This window comes from Erigeron canadensis, chromosome 4 (assembly GCF_010389155.1).
Source record: "Erigeron canadensis isolate Cc75 chromosome 4, C_canadensis_v1, whole genome shotgun sequence".
In the NCBI taxonomy this organism is placed as follows: domain Eukaryota; kingdom Viridiplantae; phylum Streptophyta; class Magnoliopsida; order Asterales; family Asteraceae; genus Erigeron; species Erigeron canadensis.
Window position 1 is genome coordinate 21379734 of NC_057764.1, and position 13132 is coordinate 21392865.

At 30.7% G+C, this 13132-nt stretch overlaps 1 protein-coding gene across 1 annotated transcript; it reads left to right on the forward strand.

Moving 5' to 3' along the window:
• Nucleotides 1-8767: 8767 nt before the first annotated feature.
• On the forward strand, nucleotides 8768-10624 carry LOC122597147 (heavy metal-associated isoprenylated plant protein 28-like). The gene is made up of 3 exons (XM_043769779.1): nucleotides 8768-8903; nucleotides 9917-9992; nucleotides 10254-10624. The coding sequence occupies exons 2-3, from the start codon at nucleotides 9917-9919 to the stop codon at nucleotides 10622-10624; spliced, it is 447 nt and encodes a 148-aa protein (XP_043625714.1). The 5' UTR covers nucleotides 8768-8903.
• The last annotated feature ends 2508 nt before the right edge of the window (nucleotides 10625-13132 follow it).

Below are 13132 nucleotides of genomic sequence, written 5' to 3' on the forward strand. Positions count from 1 at the left end.
ATCCTTGACCGCCGTTAATGATTATTATCTGTCGGCAAAATTAAGAGTTTATGAAACAAAAAGCGGTTTCAACTGATTACTAATTAAGAGTTTATGAAACAAAATTAAGAGTTTATGATTGTCTACAGCTCACCTCCCCCATACCCCGCACAGGAATTGGGGTACAGTTGTTGTTGTAACTAATTACTAATTAACCTGCAACGGTGGTTTAATACTCTTTAGCAAAAATAAATCGAAAATACAGTCAGAGAGATGAAAACCCTAACAAAACTGAATAGGATGCCATCTTTCGATCGAGGAGCGCAATATTAGGTCCTATTCGGATTGTAAACCTATATTTATTTTATAAAAGAATAATATATATTTTTTTAGTTAAAGACATAAATAGCCCTTATAATCCAAAACCACAAAGACAGTCCTTTACAGGAGGATAAGGATCAAATTTCGTCCTTTGACTGTTTCACCGTCACCTCTCTGTTAAACACTCCACGTGACACTCAGGTATTTCTGTCTTTTCAATGACTAAAGGACCATCAGTGATATTTTTGAGCTTATATCTAGATATCTACTATACAAAACATTTTTTTTTTCAACCCCAAAAAATCACCATCATCCTCATCAACTCATAATCAACTAACCTTGGACAAAATATAGATGCATGTCTCTGAAAGATAGTCACTCACTCATACAATACAAACATAAATTATTTTCAAAAGCAAAAGCAAAACATTTTCGATCATCAAAAACTTTTATTTTCAATACAAAATGGCATCTCTTAACGTTACATGTGTACCAAAAAATCCTGAATTGTTGTGGCGACAACGATGAATTGTGCCTGCAAAAGGCTAGAATGATTATTCTAGCCCTCTGTGGTTCAGAGCTGTTTCATAATTCAAACACCTTTGATATAAATTTGAATTATTTACAGTTCGTATACGACCTGAGCTATGAAGGTCATAAGAGTTGGGGTTCTGCAACTCTTGCTTGTTTATACAGGAATCTTTCTAAGGCTACAAAGCCAGATAGAATGGGAATTGATGGGTCGTTGTTGTTGTTGCAGTATTGGGCGTGGGAAAGAATGTCAGGGATTGCCCCACGCGTCACCCCTTTTAAAGAAAAGCCGCCATATAATTATAGCGAGTGTTTAGCAAATAGATGGCATGGATTGTTCTCCCATGTTCAGACACCTGCTCATGTACTAAGTGCCTACCGGTCATTTTTTAACACGTTAGAAAACCAACATGTAATATATATTAATTTCTATGTTTTAAATATTTTTAAGTTATTTAAAATTTACAATTCGTTTATATTTTTACAATACAGTTTTCGTGGACCCCGTATTCCACCTTCCTCCACTTACTACCTCCATATTGTACGGATGGTCAACACATATGGCCATACATTGGCGCATTGATACATTGGGAGGAGGTGGAACCACACCTAGCACAGAGAGTTGCTAGACAATTTGGAATAATACAAACCATTCCAAATGAAGTTGGTTTGTTGGAACCAAGACTGTGGCGTGACCTTCGTAGACTCTTAAAGGGGAGAAAACCTACGGTTGACTGGGGTGAAACAAACAGTAGATATGTCGACGAATGGGACAACCGACATCAACGGCTCCACCTAGGAGATGAGGGGTCCATCACTGAGGGGGGCTATATGCGGTGGTATCAGGACCGTACCGTGTTGATCATCGGTAAACCAAGTCAGCCCCAACGTGAAGGCGAATACCTTGCCTGAGGGGTTAATCAACAGCTATATGTAAGTATTTTCTTCAAAAACTTGTATGTAAATATAGCTATATGTAGATATTTTATGTAAATTTTTAAGCTATATGTAAATATTTTATGTTGCACAGGCAGATGGATTGTTGGAGGTTGACGGAGTTCGTCGTTTTCAAGAGGCCAATCCGAAAAACAACCAGATGTTTGCGGATTTCAGGACAATACCAAGGGAGGTATTTACATACAGTCATCAGGATGAACGTATGAAATATAGTTCACAAAATTTCAACTTTCCTGAGACCCAAAATTTTCAAATGCCTCCCCCCTCCCAAAATTTTCAAATGCCTCCCCCTTCCCAAAATTTTCAAGGTAATTCATGGGTTGCTGCTGGTCCTTCTAGTAATTTCCAGGGGAGTTTTGGTGGCCAATCTATGTTTAGGCCGGCACCAACATATCCCACATGGGGCGGTGCCTCAAGTTCTGGCACCCAGCATATCCCTCAGAACCCGGGTTTTTTTACTCAGGGTAATTTATTTGACAATGTCTTCAATGTATAAGATTACCAGTTTTCTGGTCCACCGCCACGAAACTACTCTCCTTATCTAATGCAAGCTTTCGACATTCCAAGTTCTTCACAAAACCCAGTTACAAATCTAGGAAATGACGAAGAACAACAAGAAGAACAAGGAGAAGAAAATGTGCGCCCGCGAAGAAGTCACAGACCACCAGGATGTGGAACGGGTGGCCTTAGATAGATTCAATTTTGTATTATCTTGTATGTCTTGATTAATAAGTATATGTTTATCAATAAAGTAAACAACTTGTGTTTGTTTTAGATAATACATATTAATGGATCATAAAATTAACATGAAAATAATACATATTACATTAACATCACATTAAGTTACATGAAAAATAGTAAAAACATCATCAAACCTTGCATAATACGATATTAAAAAAACTACATAAAACTCCTTAAAGTAACACATAGTCTTGATATTGTATATATATACACGACATTCACCCAAAAATAATTGAAGTTGCATGTGATATTGATTCGAAATGGCTTGACACCTATACTACTTCTGTTGTCACTTCAACTCCAACCTGCCACCCTCTGCCTCGACATAGTGCACCAGCGAGACCGGCAATGACATTGCCGGATCACCTTGTTTCATAAATTTTTTTTGGCTCGAAACTATTTTGACAAAACACATTTGAAATAGCACTATTTCAAGAAATCTTTCAGTATTTGGGTGGCCGTATCTTGGCGTTAATGGTGGTGTTTAACCAGATTGCAAGGTGGTGGTGGTGGTGCGTCGAATCATGATGGTGATTATGGTTGGATCCATTTTTCCGGCGACGGGGATATCACCATCAACGTTAGATGTATAAAATATTTTTGTGTATGTATTAATATAGATATAGAAACATTTATTATACATAGATATCTATATATAAGGGTGAGTTCTTTTGAGAACTCATAAAAAAAAAAGAATGCAAGAACAATTTTGGACCACATATTTTGTGTAACTTTCTCTCTCTTCAATTAAATATGAAAATTTATCCAAATCATTCAAAATATTTTATCTCACAAACCATATATCGTTAGATGGAAAAAAAAAACAGTAGTCTTAAAATTTCGTCTCATTTCATCAGAGATCCAATTCGATATACTTTTGACGACTTTTTAATTTTCGTTTTTCTTTTTGGTACTTACACATAGCTTACACATGTGTAGGTTGAACAAAAATTATGATTCGGAACGGGCTTCACCCTTAAGGATATTCATAAAGTAAAGCTAGTGGGGGTGATAGGTCAATAAGGGTGATAGGTCATAATGTGATAGGTCATAGATGGTGATAGGTCATAGGGGGTGACCGGTGATGGGTGATCTATCTAAGGGGCTCCACCCTTAGCCGCTATGGCTCCGCCACGGACTGACGGGCTCCGCCCTTAGCCACCATGGCTCTGTCATGGATTGACGGACTCCGCCCTTAACCTTCATTATTGTGTACATATGTTCATTTACTAATTACATGTGAAAACAATGATCATATACATGTGTAGGTACACAAATACCAGGGGGGAAAAAAGAAATTAAAAAGTCGTCAAAAGTATATCGAATTGCATCTCTAATGAAAGAGAACAAAATTTTAAGACTACCTATGTTTTTTTTACATATTTAACGATTTACGGTTTGTGAGATAAAACATTTTGAATGATTTGGATAAATTTTATTATTTAATTGCAGAGAGATAAATATAAGAGAAATATGTGGTCCAGAATTATTCACGCATTCTTTTTTATTTGTGAGTTGTTAAATAACCTTCCCCTCTTTTTTTCTCTCTCTATAGATATAGATTTGTGTATATATATTTGTATATATAGATATATAAATATAGATTAGGATGGTGATGATATCTATAGATCAAGTTAGTCATTTTATGTATACATTCATGATGTTTTTTCCTAATCTTCATTGCAACAGATTTGCTATTCAACATTTTGCATTTATTGACTAGCAAGTGTTTGTTAGTTCTAAGAGTCATAAATTTATATGAGATTGTGTAATCGGTGAAAGGAAGAGAAATAAGTAGTTTATTGGTGGAAATGAATCGATGATGATGATAGTTACAAATATTAATGGAATCTACTTGCATTGGAAGGAATTTTGATGGTGAATTTGATTTGGGAATTAAAGGTTTCTTTATTTAATGAATGTATTTATCAATTATTAGATTCAGATGTGTTTAGGTGATTACAGTAATTATTATTTGCTTAAGATTTTTATATCTTTTTTAATGGATGTATTTATACCTATTTGTAACGCATTATATCATCGTTATCGAAATGTCGTAACTAATATACTTATTTCTATACATTTTGTTATTTCTATCAAAAATTTATTTTAATAAATTTGAATAATTTTAAATAATTTTTTCTATTAAGTCGTAACAAATATAATGTCTCCCGGGGTAACGCCCGGGTGACATATCTCGTTATATATATAAACCAAAAATTATATACACGTACCTCTGATATGACTTTGTGTTAACTAAACGAAAGATCAAAATTGATAAATCAAAAGTCTTGAAAAGTTCTTGTAATTCAAACTATTAATCTCATGAATAATGATAGTAAGAATTTAACTTAAAAATCATGGTATCCGATAAAAAGGAGTAAAAAAATGAAATCTTATACCAACCTCAAGTTAAACCTTTTATATAGATTGTTTCTTAATTAATTGTTTAAAATATAAGGTTTGTAATTCGTCTTGATTAATTAAGGAAACTATAATTATTATTATTATTATTATTATTATTATTATTATTATTATTATTATTATTATTATTATTATTTATTACAAGACTTAAAAGACGTATCGAACATGATATCTAATTAGGTAAAGATTATCGTATCATTTATTTAAAAAAAATATATTTTAGTACAATATGTTATAAAAGACACTTGTCGTTCATAGGTTGTGCCACTTGTTTTTCAATAATACTTCAATCATGTTTTAGTATATTAGTAAATAACCACAGTCCTACTATCACAACTGCCACCACAATATGCGAGTACATTCTAGCATAATTTAGTTTATTTTTAAGAATAAAATTGACACAAATCCTACACGTATTAATTAATTCAAACGACATGTACTTAAACCAAACATAAATAGATAAGTCATTTCCATATTCCTTATATAAATAAATTACCCTCTCTCCAAATTAAACATTCTACCTTTAAATTTCCTATTTTACCTTTATAATTTACACTTTTTCAAACACTTTATTCCTGAACTTCCTAAAATACCATTAGAAAAATCTTATGTATCTACGTATTTATCATTCATTTTTTGGAATAGAGTTGTTTGTGTGTTTAGGTAATGGATAATGTGGTATATTGATGTTTGCAGGTTGTTCACTATGTATAGTCATGTAGATTGAAAGTAGTTTTCTTTTTCAATTTTATTTTAATCTTTATAACGCTGGTTTGATAAAGGTTAGTTGATGTAAAAGACAAGATCTCAGTTTAATTTCTATATTCAGTTAAAGTTATTAATTAGCTGCATCACGTATATTCTATTCAATACAACCCATTGTTTCTTGTTCATGATACCCCAACATTTAACCTCTCTAGTATATTAATACGTTTAACTTGGAATTGTTTGCATGGATCTTCGATTCGTACTGCTGGAATCAACTCATAGTCGTAACGTACAATAATCGTAAAATCCTAAAATAAAGATGGTAAAAGGGTTTACCCAAAAATCCTAAAATACTTACTCAATCTTTATCTTCGTCTTGCACCGGATGTAATGAAATATATTTATTTGGAAAATAAATAAATTAAAATAAAATATATTCATTTGGAAAATAAATAAATTAAAATAAAATATCGGTCGAAAATTTTTATTTGGGTTTTTGAAAGCGGTCGCGATAATTTTTAACCATATAAAAAAATAGTTTAACTATGATCTAAAATCAGTTTGCTCAAAGCCTGAAACGTAAAAGTAAACACAATGAGATCGTCAAAAATAAAGATTTCATTACCCCACATATAATTGTAAAGATGTATTAGAATTTTGAAAGAAAAAAAAAAACAAATAGCCGTTAAATTTGAAACTTAACCATAGAAATTAAAGAGAGGTAATATGAAACAATTTGAACCTTCTCAAACAAATTAAAATTTGTATGTCAAAAAAAAAAAAAAAAACTTATACTGTATACGAGTATCTTATATCTTCATATATACTCGTATTTTAGAAAAAAGAAACATGGTTTTGTGATTCGACAGTTATAATCAACAAAGGGATGCTTTTTACGGCTTCAATTTCTGCAAATCACAAGACCTTAGTTATATATTTTATGGAATTCTCCACCTCAACTAATTATAACATTGTTCAAAAGTTATAATCAAATTGATTATAAATAATTATTTTAAACTAAATAAATTTGGCGTGTGAACATGTACTAATTCTGAAATTACATGAAAACATCCAAGTCAGTCTTTCTATGTAATTCACTAAAAGTCAATCACATGTATTATATCAACTTAACAACTCATCCTTCATGACAACGAACTTTCACATTCGGTTCCAAGTCTCTTAACCTATAGCTAAAATTGTAACTTGTTAACAAAACGTGTATTCTTTATTTCAATTCTCTCGCTTTAAAAATTTACTGTATTAGATATTTGATAGCCGCAAACAAACATTATTAAAACTAGAAAAACTTTACAAAGGAACCTTCAAACGAACCTATGTATAAAAACATTAAAACAACATTTACGATAAAAGAAGCATTCATTAAAATTGAACAACAAATCCATAAGAAACAATATTACACCTATATTATATCTTGCATATATACACCATTCATTGAACACATATAATGCCCAGAGTAATTAATTTTCTTCATCAATAGATCCCGAATTCGATCCAAAATATACATATTAACGAATAACGACAAATTCATAATATAAAATTGCTAAATTTTATCATAACTCTGTATTCACATTTCCATGACTTGTGTCCAACAATATGTAATGCATGGTTCTACAATAACGATTACAACTAATAGACAGCAACAAATATGCATTGCCAACACATTATTCATATACAAAAGTAGCCATTAATTTTATTATTTTATTTTATGTTGAAATCTTGTGAATATTGAGAGATATAACATATATTCCTTAATTGTTGTCTACTTGTTGAATATATTCTCAATTTAAATCCTTTGATAATAAATCCTTATCATCTAGAAATTATGAAAGTGAAACTCACCCAAATCGTCATATATGAAAATTAAATACATGTGGTCATCCCAAATATGCATAAATATTTAGCTAACTTCTTGGAATATGCATGTAATTGAAAGTGAAGCTTAACAATAAATAAAAAATGGTACTCAACTTTGGCTAAAAATATATACTTGCTCTTGATTTTGAGCTATATGAATTGTGGATAGAAATAAAAAAATATATATATATATTTTAAAGAACAATAATATTTTGCTTCGTTTTTTAATTAAGTTGTCCTTCCAAAAAGAAAATTTGGAATTATTTTTTATTTCTTGGGCGTAGCCCATCAGCTGTAGACGAAATATTTTAGTATATGACGGAGCTATGATAGCTAAGGGCAGAGCCCGTTAGGTAAATCACCTATCACTAATTATATGATATCACCCCCTATGACCTATTATGCTTACCAGTTATCCCATCATATTAATATTCTTATGGACGAAGCTCATACAACACTTATATATAATTATGTATAGCTCACTAAATTTGATTAAGATATTTTTATTTTTTAATTTATTTTTTTGGAAAGAGTTAAAAAGAAAAAAATGAAAAAAGTTTTAAAAAGGAAAAAAAATAATAAAAAACCAAGTTAAAAAAAAATTCAAAACGAATTTTTCTTACTTAAGAACCTTCTTCCCAGTTCACTACACTACGAATCATATAACATTTTGTTTTCTCGAACAACATTAATCTACTACATTATTAACAATTTCTTGTGACTAGCATTTTTATGTTTTTGTTTACTCTACTTCATTGTTTTTAATGCTTATATTATGCATGTCAGGTATATATAGTTGACACAAAATTAAGTTTCGAACTAGTATTGTTTGTATGAGCTCGGAGCTAGAGTTTAAATTAAAGATAAGGCTAGGAGTTGAGGTTCTATTTCAATACTATTTTTAAATAAGCTTTTATTTTAAAAATATTTATAGATTTTAGAAGCTTTTTAAGAATAAAATTTTTATCTCAAATACATATCCAAACAATGCTACCATTTCAGAAAAAGATTACTTATAAAATTTTGGGGTATTTAAGCTCCTAAAAATCCCCCAAAACCTATACCCCATATAAAATAGACATAAATCTTTTTCGAACAATGTTTATACAATTTACCTAAATCAAAGTCAACACCACATGAACTTGGCCCACAAGTAATCAAACGTGTGTCGAGTTGTTGGTCTCTATAAATACAAAATTTACCTCCCTTTCTCTTCATCCACCACCAACAATATTAATTACACTCTTCCAAATCAAATATTTGATTTACACTCTTCCAAATCAAATATTTGAAGAATTAGCCTCAAAAACTATATATAACAAATCTAAAAGCTAGCTATATCTCTCTCTCAAGTTTAAAACTTGACAGTAAGCATCTCTCTCTGTCTCTTTTTTTCTATCTTTCTTTAAATGTATATATATATATTTAATTGTATGTTACTATGTATATTTTTACTCGGGTTTATATTTATGATATGTATTAAAAATTAAGCATATTTTTTTTTCAAATAACCCCTTTCAACATATTTATAGTTTCTAAAATGCTCCTCCACACATTACAACACTAAATTATCATATATCACTCCTAAAACAAAATTTCGTCACAACGCGCGTGTATTATGCTCGTATGATATCATAAGTAAACACAAACATAAACGTACTCAATACATGCGAAATGTATGTCATCATATATTCATGTATGGATTTGGGCAATATATGTACACACAATGGTAGTTGACTTGTTGTAACTTTAAATTGAAAGTCATCATATATAAGAGTTGAGACTCCATCAATCGATCAAGCAGGTAGCTAAAGTTTTGCGTTTACAAGAAAAAAAATGACTTGTTTCAAATGAGTACGTTGATAATTAGTTGCTGTACAAAACAAATAAAATTTAATCAGTTGGACATACAATAATTTAATATTCTTTACCGGATGTAGCTAGAGCAAGAAATCGTATATTTAATTCATGACATGCTATATATGCATCTTCTTGTTTTCCTAATTGAGGATTTTATATAACCGATAGCTTGCAAGTGTAGGATAATTTATGCATATGCAACAATTACCTAGTGGTTGCCAAGAAATAAGACACAGGTTACTTGTAAACCAAGTGAACCATAAAATTTGCCAAACTGAGTATATATTATATCGAATCAAATCAAACAATAATAAACTTGAGGAAGTTAACGAAATTTCTTTGCATCGATCCTAGATGTATACCACAGGAATATCCTTTCATATATTCCATATATATATATATATATATATATATGTACGTACAGAATTGGCATAGACGCTAATGTTCAAAAGTCGAAACTTTAATATTAATTTTTCTTTGCAAAAACCGTGAAATTTAAAACATAATGTCTCATTTTCAGATGGTAGAGATGATAGTGAACATGGATTGCCCAGGATGCGAACGTAAAGTGAGAAAGGCCCTCCAAAACTTAGACGGTATATATTACGACACTATATATGATCTCTCTATATATCGAACATATATATATATGTATACTTCTGCAATTTGGGGGTTTTTGAGAGTCCTGAGTTTCATCCCAGACATGTTTGGTTCGAGATCTGCGTACTGCCCAATTAGATGTCAATGTAGTGTCTCGGATGCTAACTACTAACTACTAACTCGCTTTTCATATCTATATATGTACTTCAGAAAATAGTTTCTATAGATGCTGATTATTAAGCTTGTTATTTAAACAGGAGTTGAGAGTATTGATATAGATATGAACATGCAAAAGGTAACCGTGACCGGATGGGTGGATCAAGAAAAGGTTCTGAAGAAAATTAGAAGGACCGGAAAGAAAGCTGAATTATGGCCGTTTCCAAACAACCCTGAAAGGATCGTGTTCACGCAGCAGTATACCGACATGTACAGTTATCATAGCGATCCGGCTACTTACTTTCATGTCCAGCAACCAGACATCTCTATGTATAACTACAATGAACATGGATACAGGTACGGGCAGATTACCAGTACTCAAGAATCGCCTTATTCTTCGACAGCTACTTTTGGCGAAAGGGCTAGCGTTGCGTTCAATGATGAAAACGTGAATGCATGTTCAGTAATGTAAATTATGTAATTTGATTAACTAAATATCACTTGATTTATGTATAACTAAATTATTTATCAAATACAAGTATTATATAACACAAGTTTAAATATTTAAGGTCAAATTTATAAAGAAAAACTTTGAAAATTCAAACTAAGACACATTTAGTGATACGAAAAGATTATATATATATATAATTAATCGGTACTATCGGTTCATCACTTTTAATTTTATATATAATTAGACTTTCCAACATTCACAAATAATTTACATCATTAAAAAGATTTAATCATACATATAATTTCACATTATCCATACAATGTGACACAATAAATAGTTTATATTTATATTATTGTTTTTGATTAACTCACCATATTATACAATTAAGTGTTACAGCAGACTATTATATTATGGTGGATGATAGCTTTCTAAAAATACATGGTACTAGTATATATTATTATCTTCTAATAAATGAAGGATAGTCACAATCCACATAGTGATGGTTGGTATCAACACAAATTTAAGTTCTTTCCGGTACCAATTCATTTATTGTTGGTATGTGTATTGCTTTTTACCATTATAAAGTTGATAATTAATTTCGGGTAAAACAATAGTATATAATAGTATCAATTTACACTTTACGGTTTATTTATAACTTAATGCGGTTTTCTTTGCCTCATATCAAGATTGTAGTTGTTTTACGGTATTGTAGTTGTTTTGCGGTATTGTATGTGAATCATTTATAACAGCATGTACATAATCAATCTATACATCGTACGGGTATTAAGACTAATATACATATATAGGTGATCAAAGTTTTCTTCTTTAATTTTTCGGAAGTATGCTACGAAATAAGAAGATGACCATTGCAAGTATTTCAAAACAAGCAGCATACATGATCATGAGCAACTTAGGCCAAGTATTTCAAAACAAGCAGCATATGATCGAGCAATCGGTTTGGCCACTAGATGAGCGTATATATCTAAACCGATCGATGTCATTGATACCAAGTCACCACTACCTCATCAGTTGAAGCTCGTCAGTTTGCCAATTGTAAACGATGAGAAAGCAATGAGGAGTGGGTGGATCCGAGATGTCCAATATGCCTTTTTGTATATATACATCATTTATGGGTTTTATCATTTGAAAACTAAAATTTTCGTGAAAACTAGAAAACTGTCAAAATACACTGTGATCTGAATTTAACACAATGTGTTTTTAATATGTTTTTCGAAAACACAATGTGTTATACTTTCATATCACAGTGTGTTTGAACAATTTTCCGATTTACAACGCTATCAAAAACACACCGTGATTTAAAACTTAACACAATGTATTTTAGGTTACACAATAAAAACACATTGTGTTTTATAAAAACACATTGTGTTAAATTCAGATCACAGTATGTTTTGGTCAGTTTTCTAATTTTCACAAAAAAATTTAGTTTTCAAATTAATATTTCACCATTATTTATACCTTAAATTTTAAAATACATATATACAATTTACATCATTTACCACCACTACTATATCGCCACCACCATTATTGTCGCTTTAATGATCGGGTAACTCAGCTCTGTACGTAGTATATATTCTTGAAAAATAAAGTGATAAAATAAGTGATGAAGCTCCATGAAAAGTGATGAAAAAAGTGACCATATATAACGGCAAGGCCTTAGATATTGGAATTTTGTCACCGGGAACACTCGAACATGCAGTTTGGAGTGGACCATGCATATGTACGTAGTATTGATCTCTTTACAAGTGAATAATTATTTCTTCTTATCTTGATGACATATTAATCTATTATTGACCATACTCTTCTCCAAACTAAATATATTATACAACTATTGAAAGAATGATATACACATATAGAACATTATCTAGCTTCCTAATCATTCATAAGTGGGGTTTTAATGTTTTTTGTTTTGAAAATATATAAATATGATAAATCATTTGCATATAAACCATGCACAAGTGCTGCATGCTGATGAGAAAATTGTAACTTGTTTAGTTTCAGACTATATGGAGATGTTGGTGAACATGGATTGTCATGGCTGTGTGAAGAAAGTTAGAAGAGCTCTTGAAAACTTGGATGGTATAAACCTTTCTCTTCTATTTAAACAAATTTTTACTCCCTGAACTCCGTCTCAAATTAAATGTCCTAGTTTGACATTTTGGGCTTTTCTTGTTTAACTTTGAATGTCAATAATGTGTTTGTTTATGTTACATTATATCTGATGTAAAATATATGAATGAATAGTATTTTAAATAAATTTTACATTTCTATATATATTTTTCATGAGGTAATATATAACACAAACAAACGTATTAACGGTCAAAGTTCTGAATGAAAGACTTAGGAAGTCAAAATAAGAAATTTAAATTGGGACGGAAGATATATATCGCATCCTGTGGATTGGTTTATATATAGCGTTTATTTGTCGGACTAAATCATTTTGTTATATATTTTTATATTGGTAAAGTTGCTTTCGATTTCTACAAGTCAATATGCATATAATGGATTACT

What these genes read in the sequence shown, in the direction of transcription:
- LOC122597147 (XM_043769779.1), top strand. Translation starts at nt 9,917, where the DNA reads ATGGTAGAGATGATAGTGAACATGGATTGCCCAGGATGCGAACGTAAA. An exon ending in GGCCCTCCAAAACTTAGACG is followed by an intron (nt 9,993 to 10,253) that starts GTATATATTACG and finishes TTATTTAAACAG; the next exon opens with GAGTTGAGAGTATTGATATA.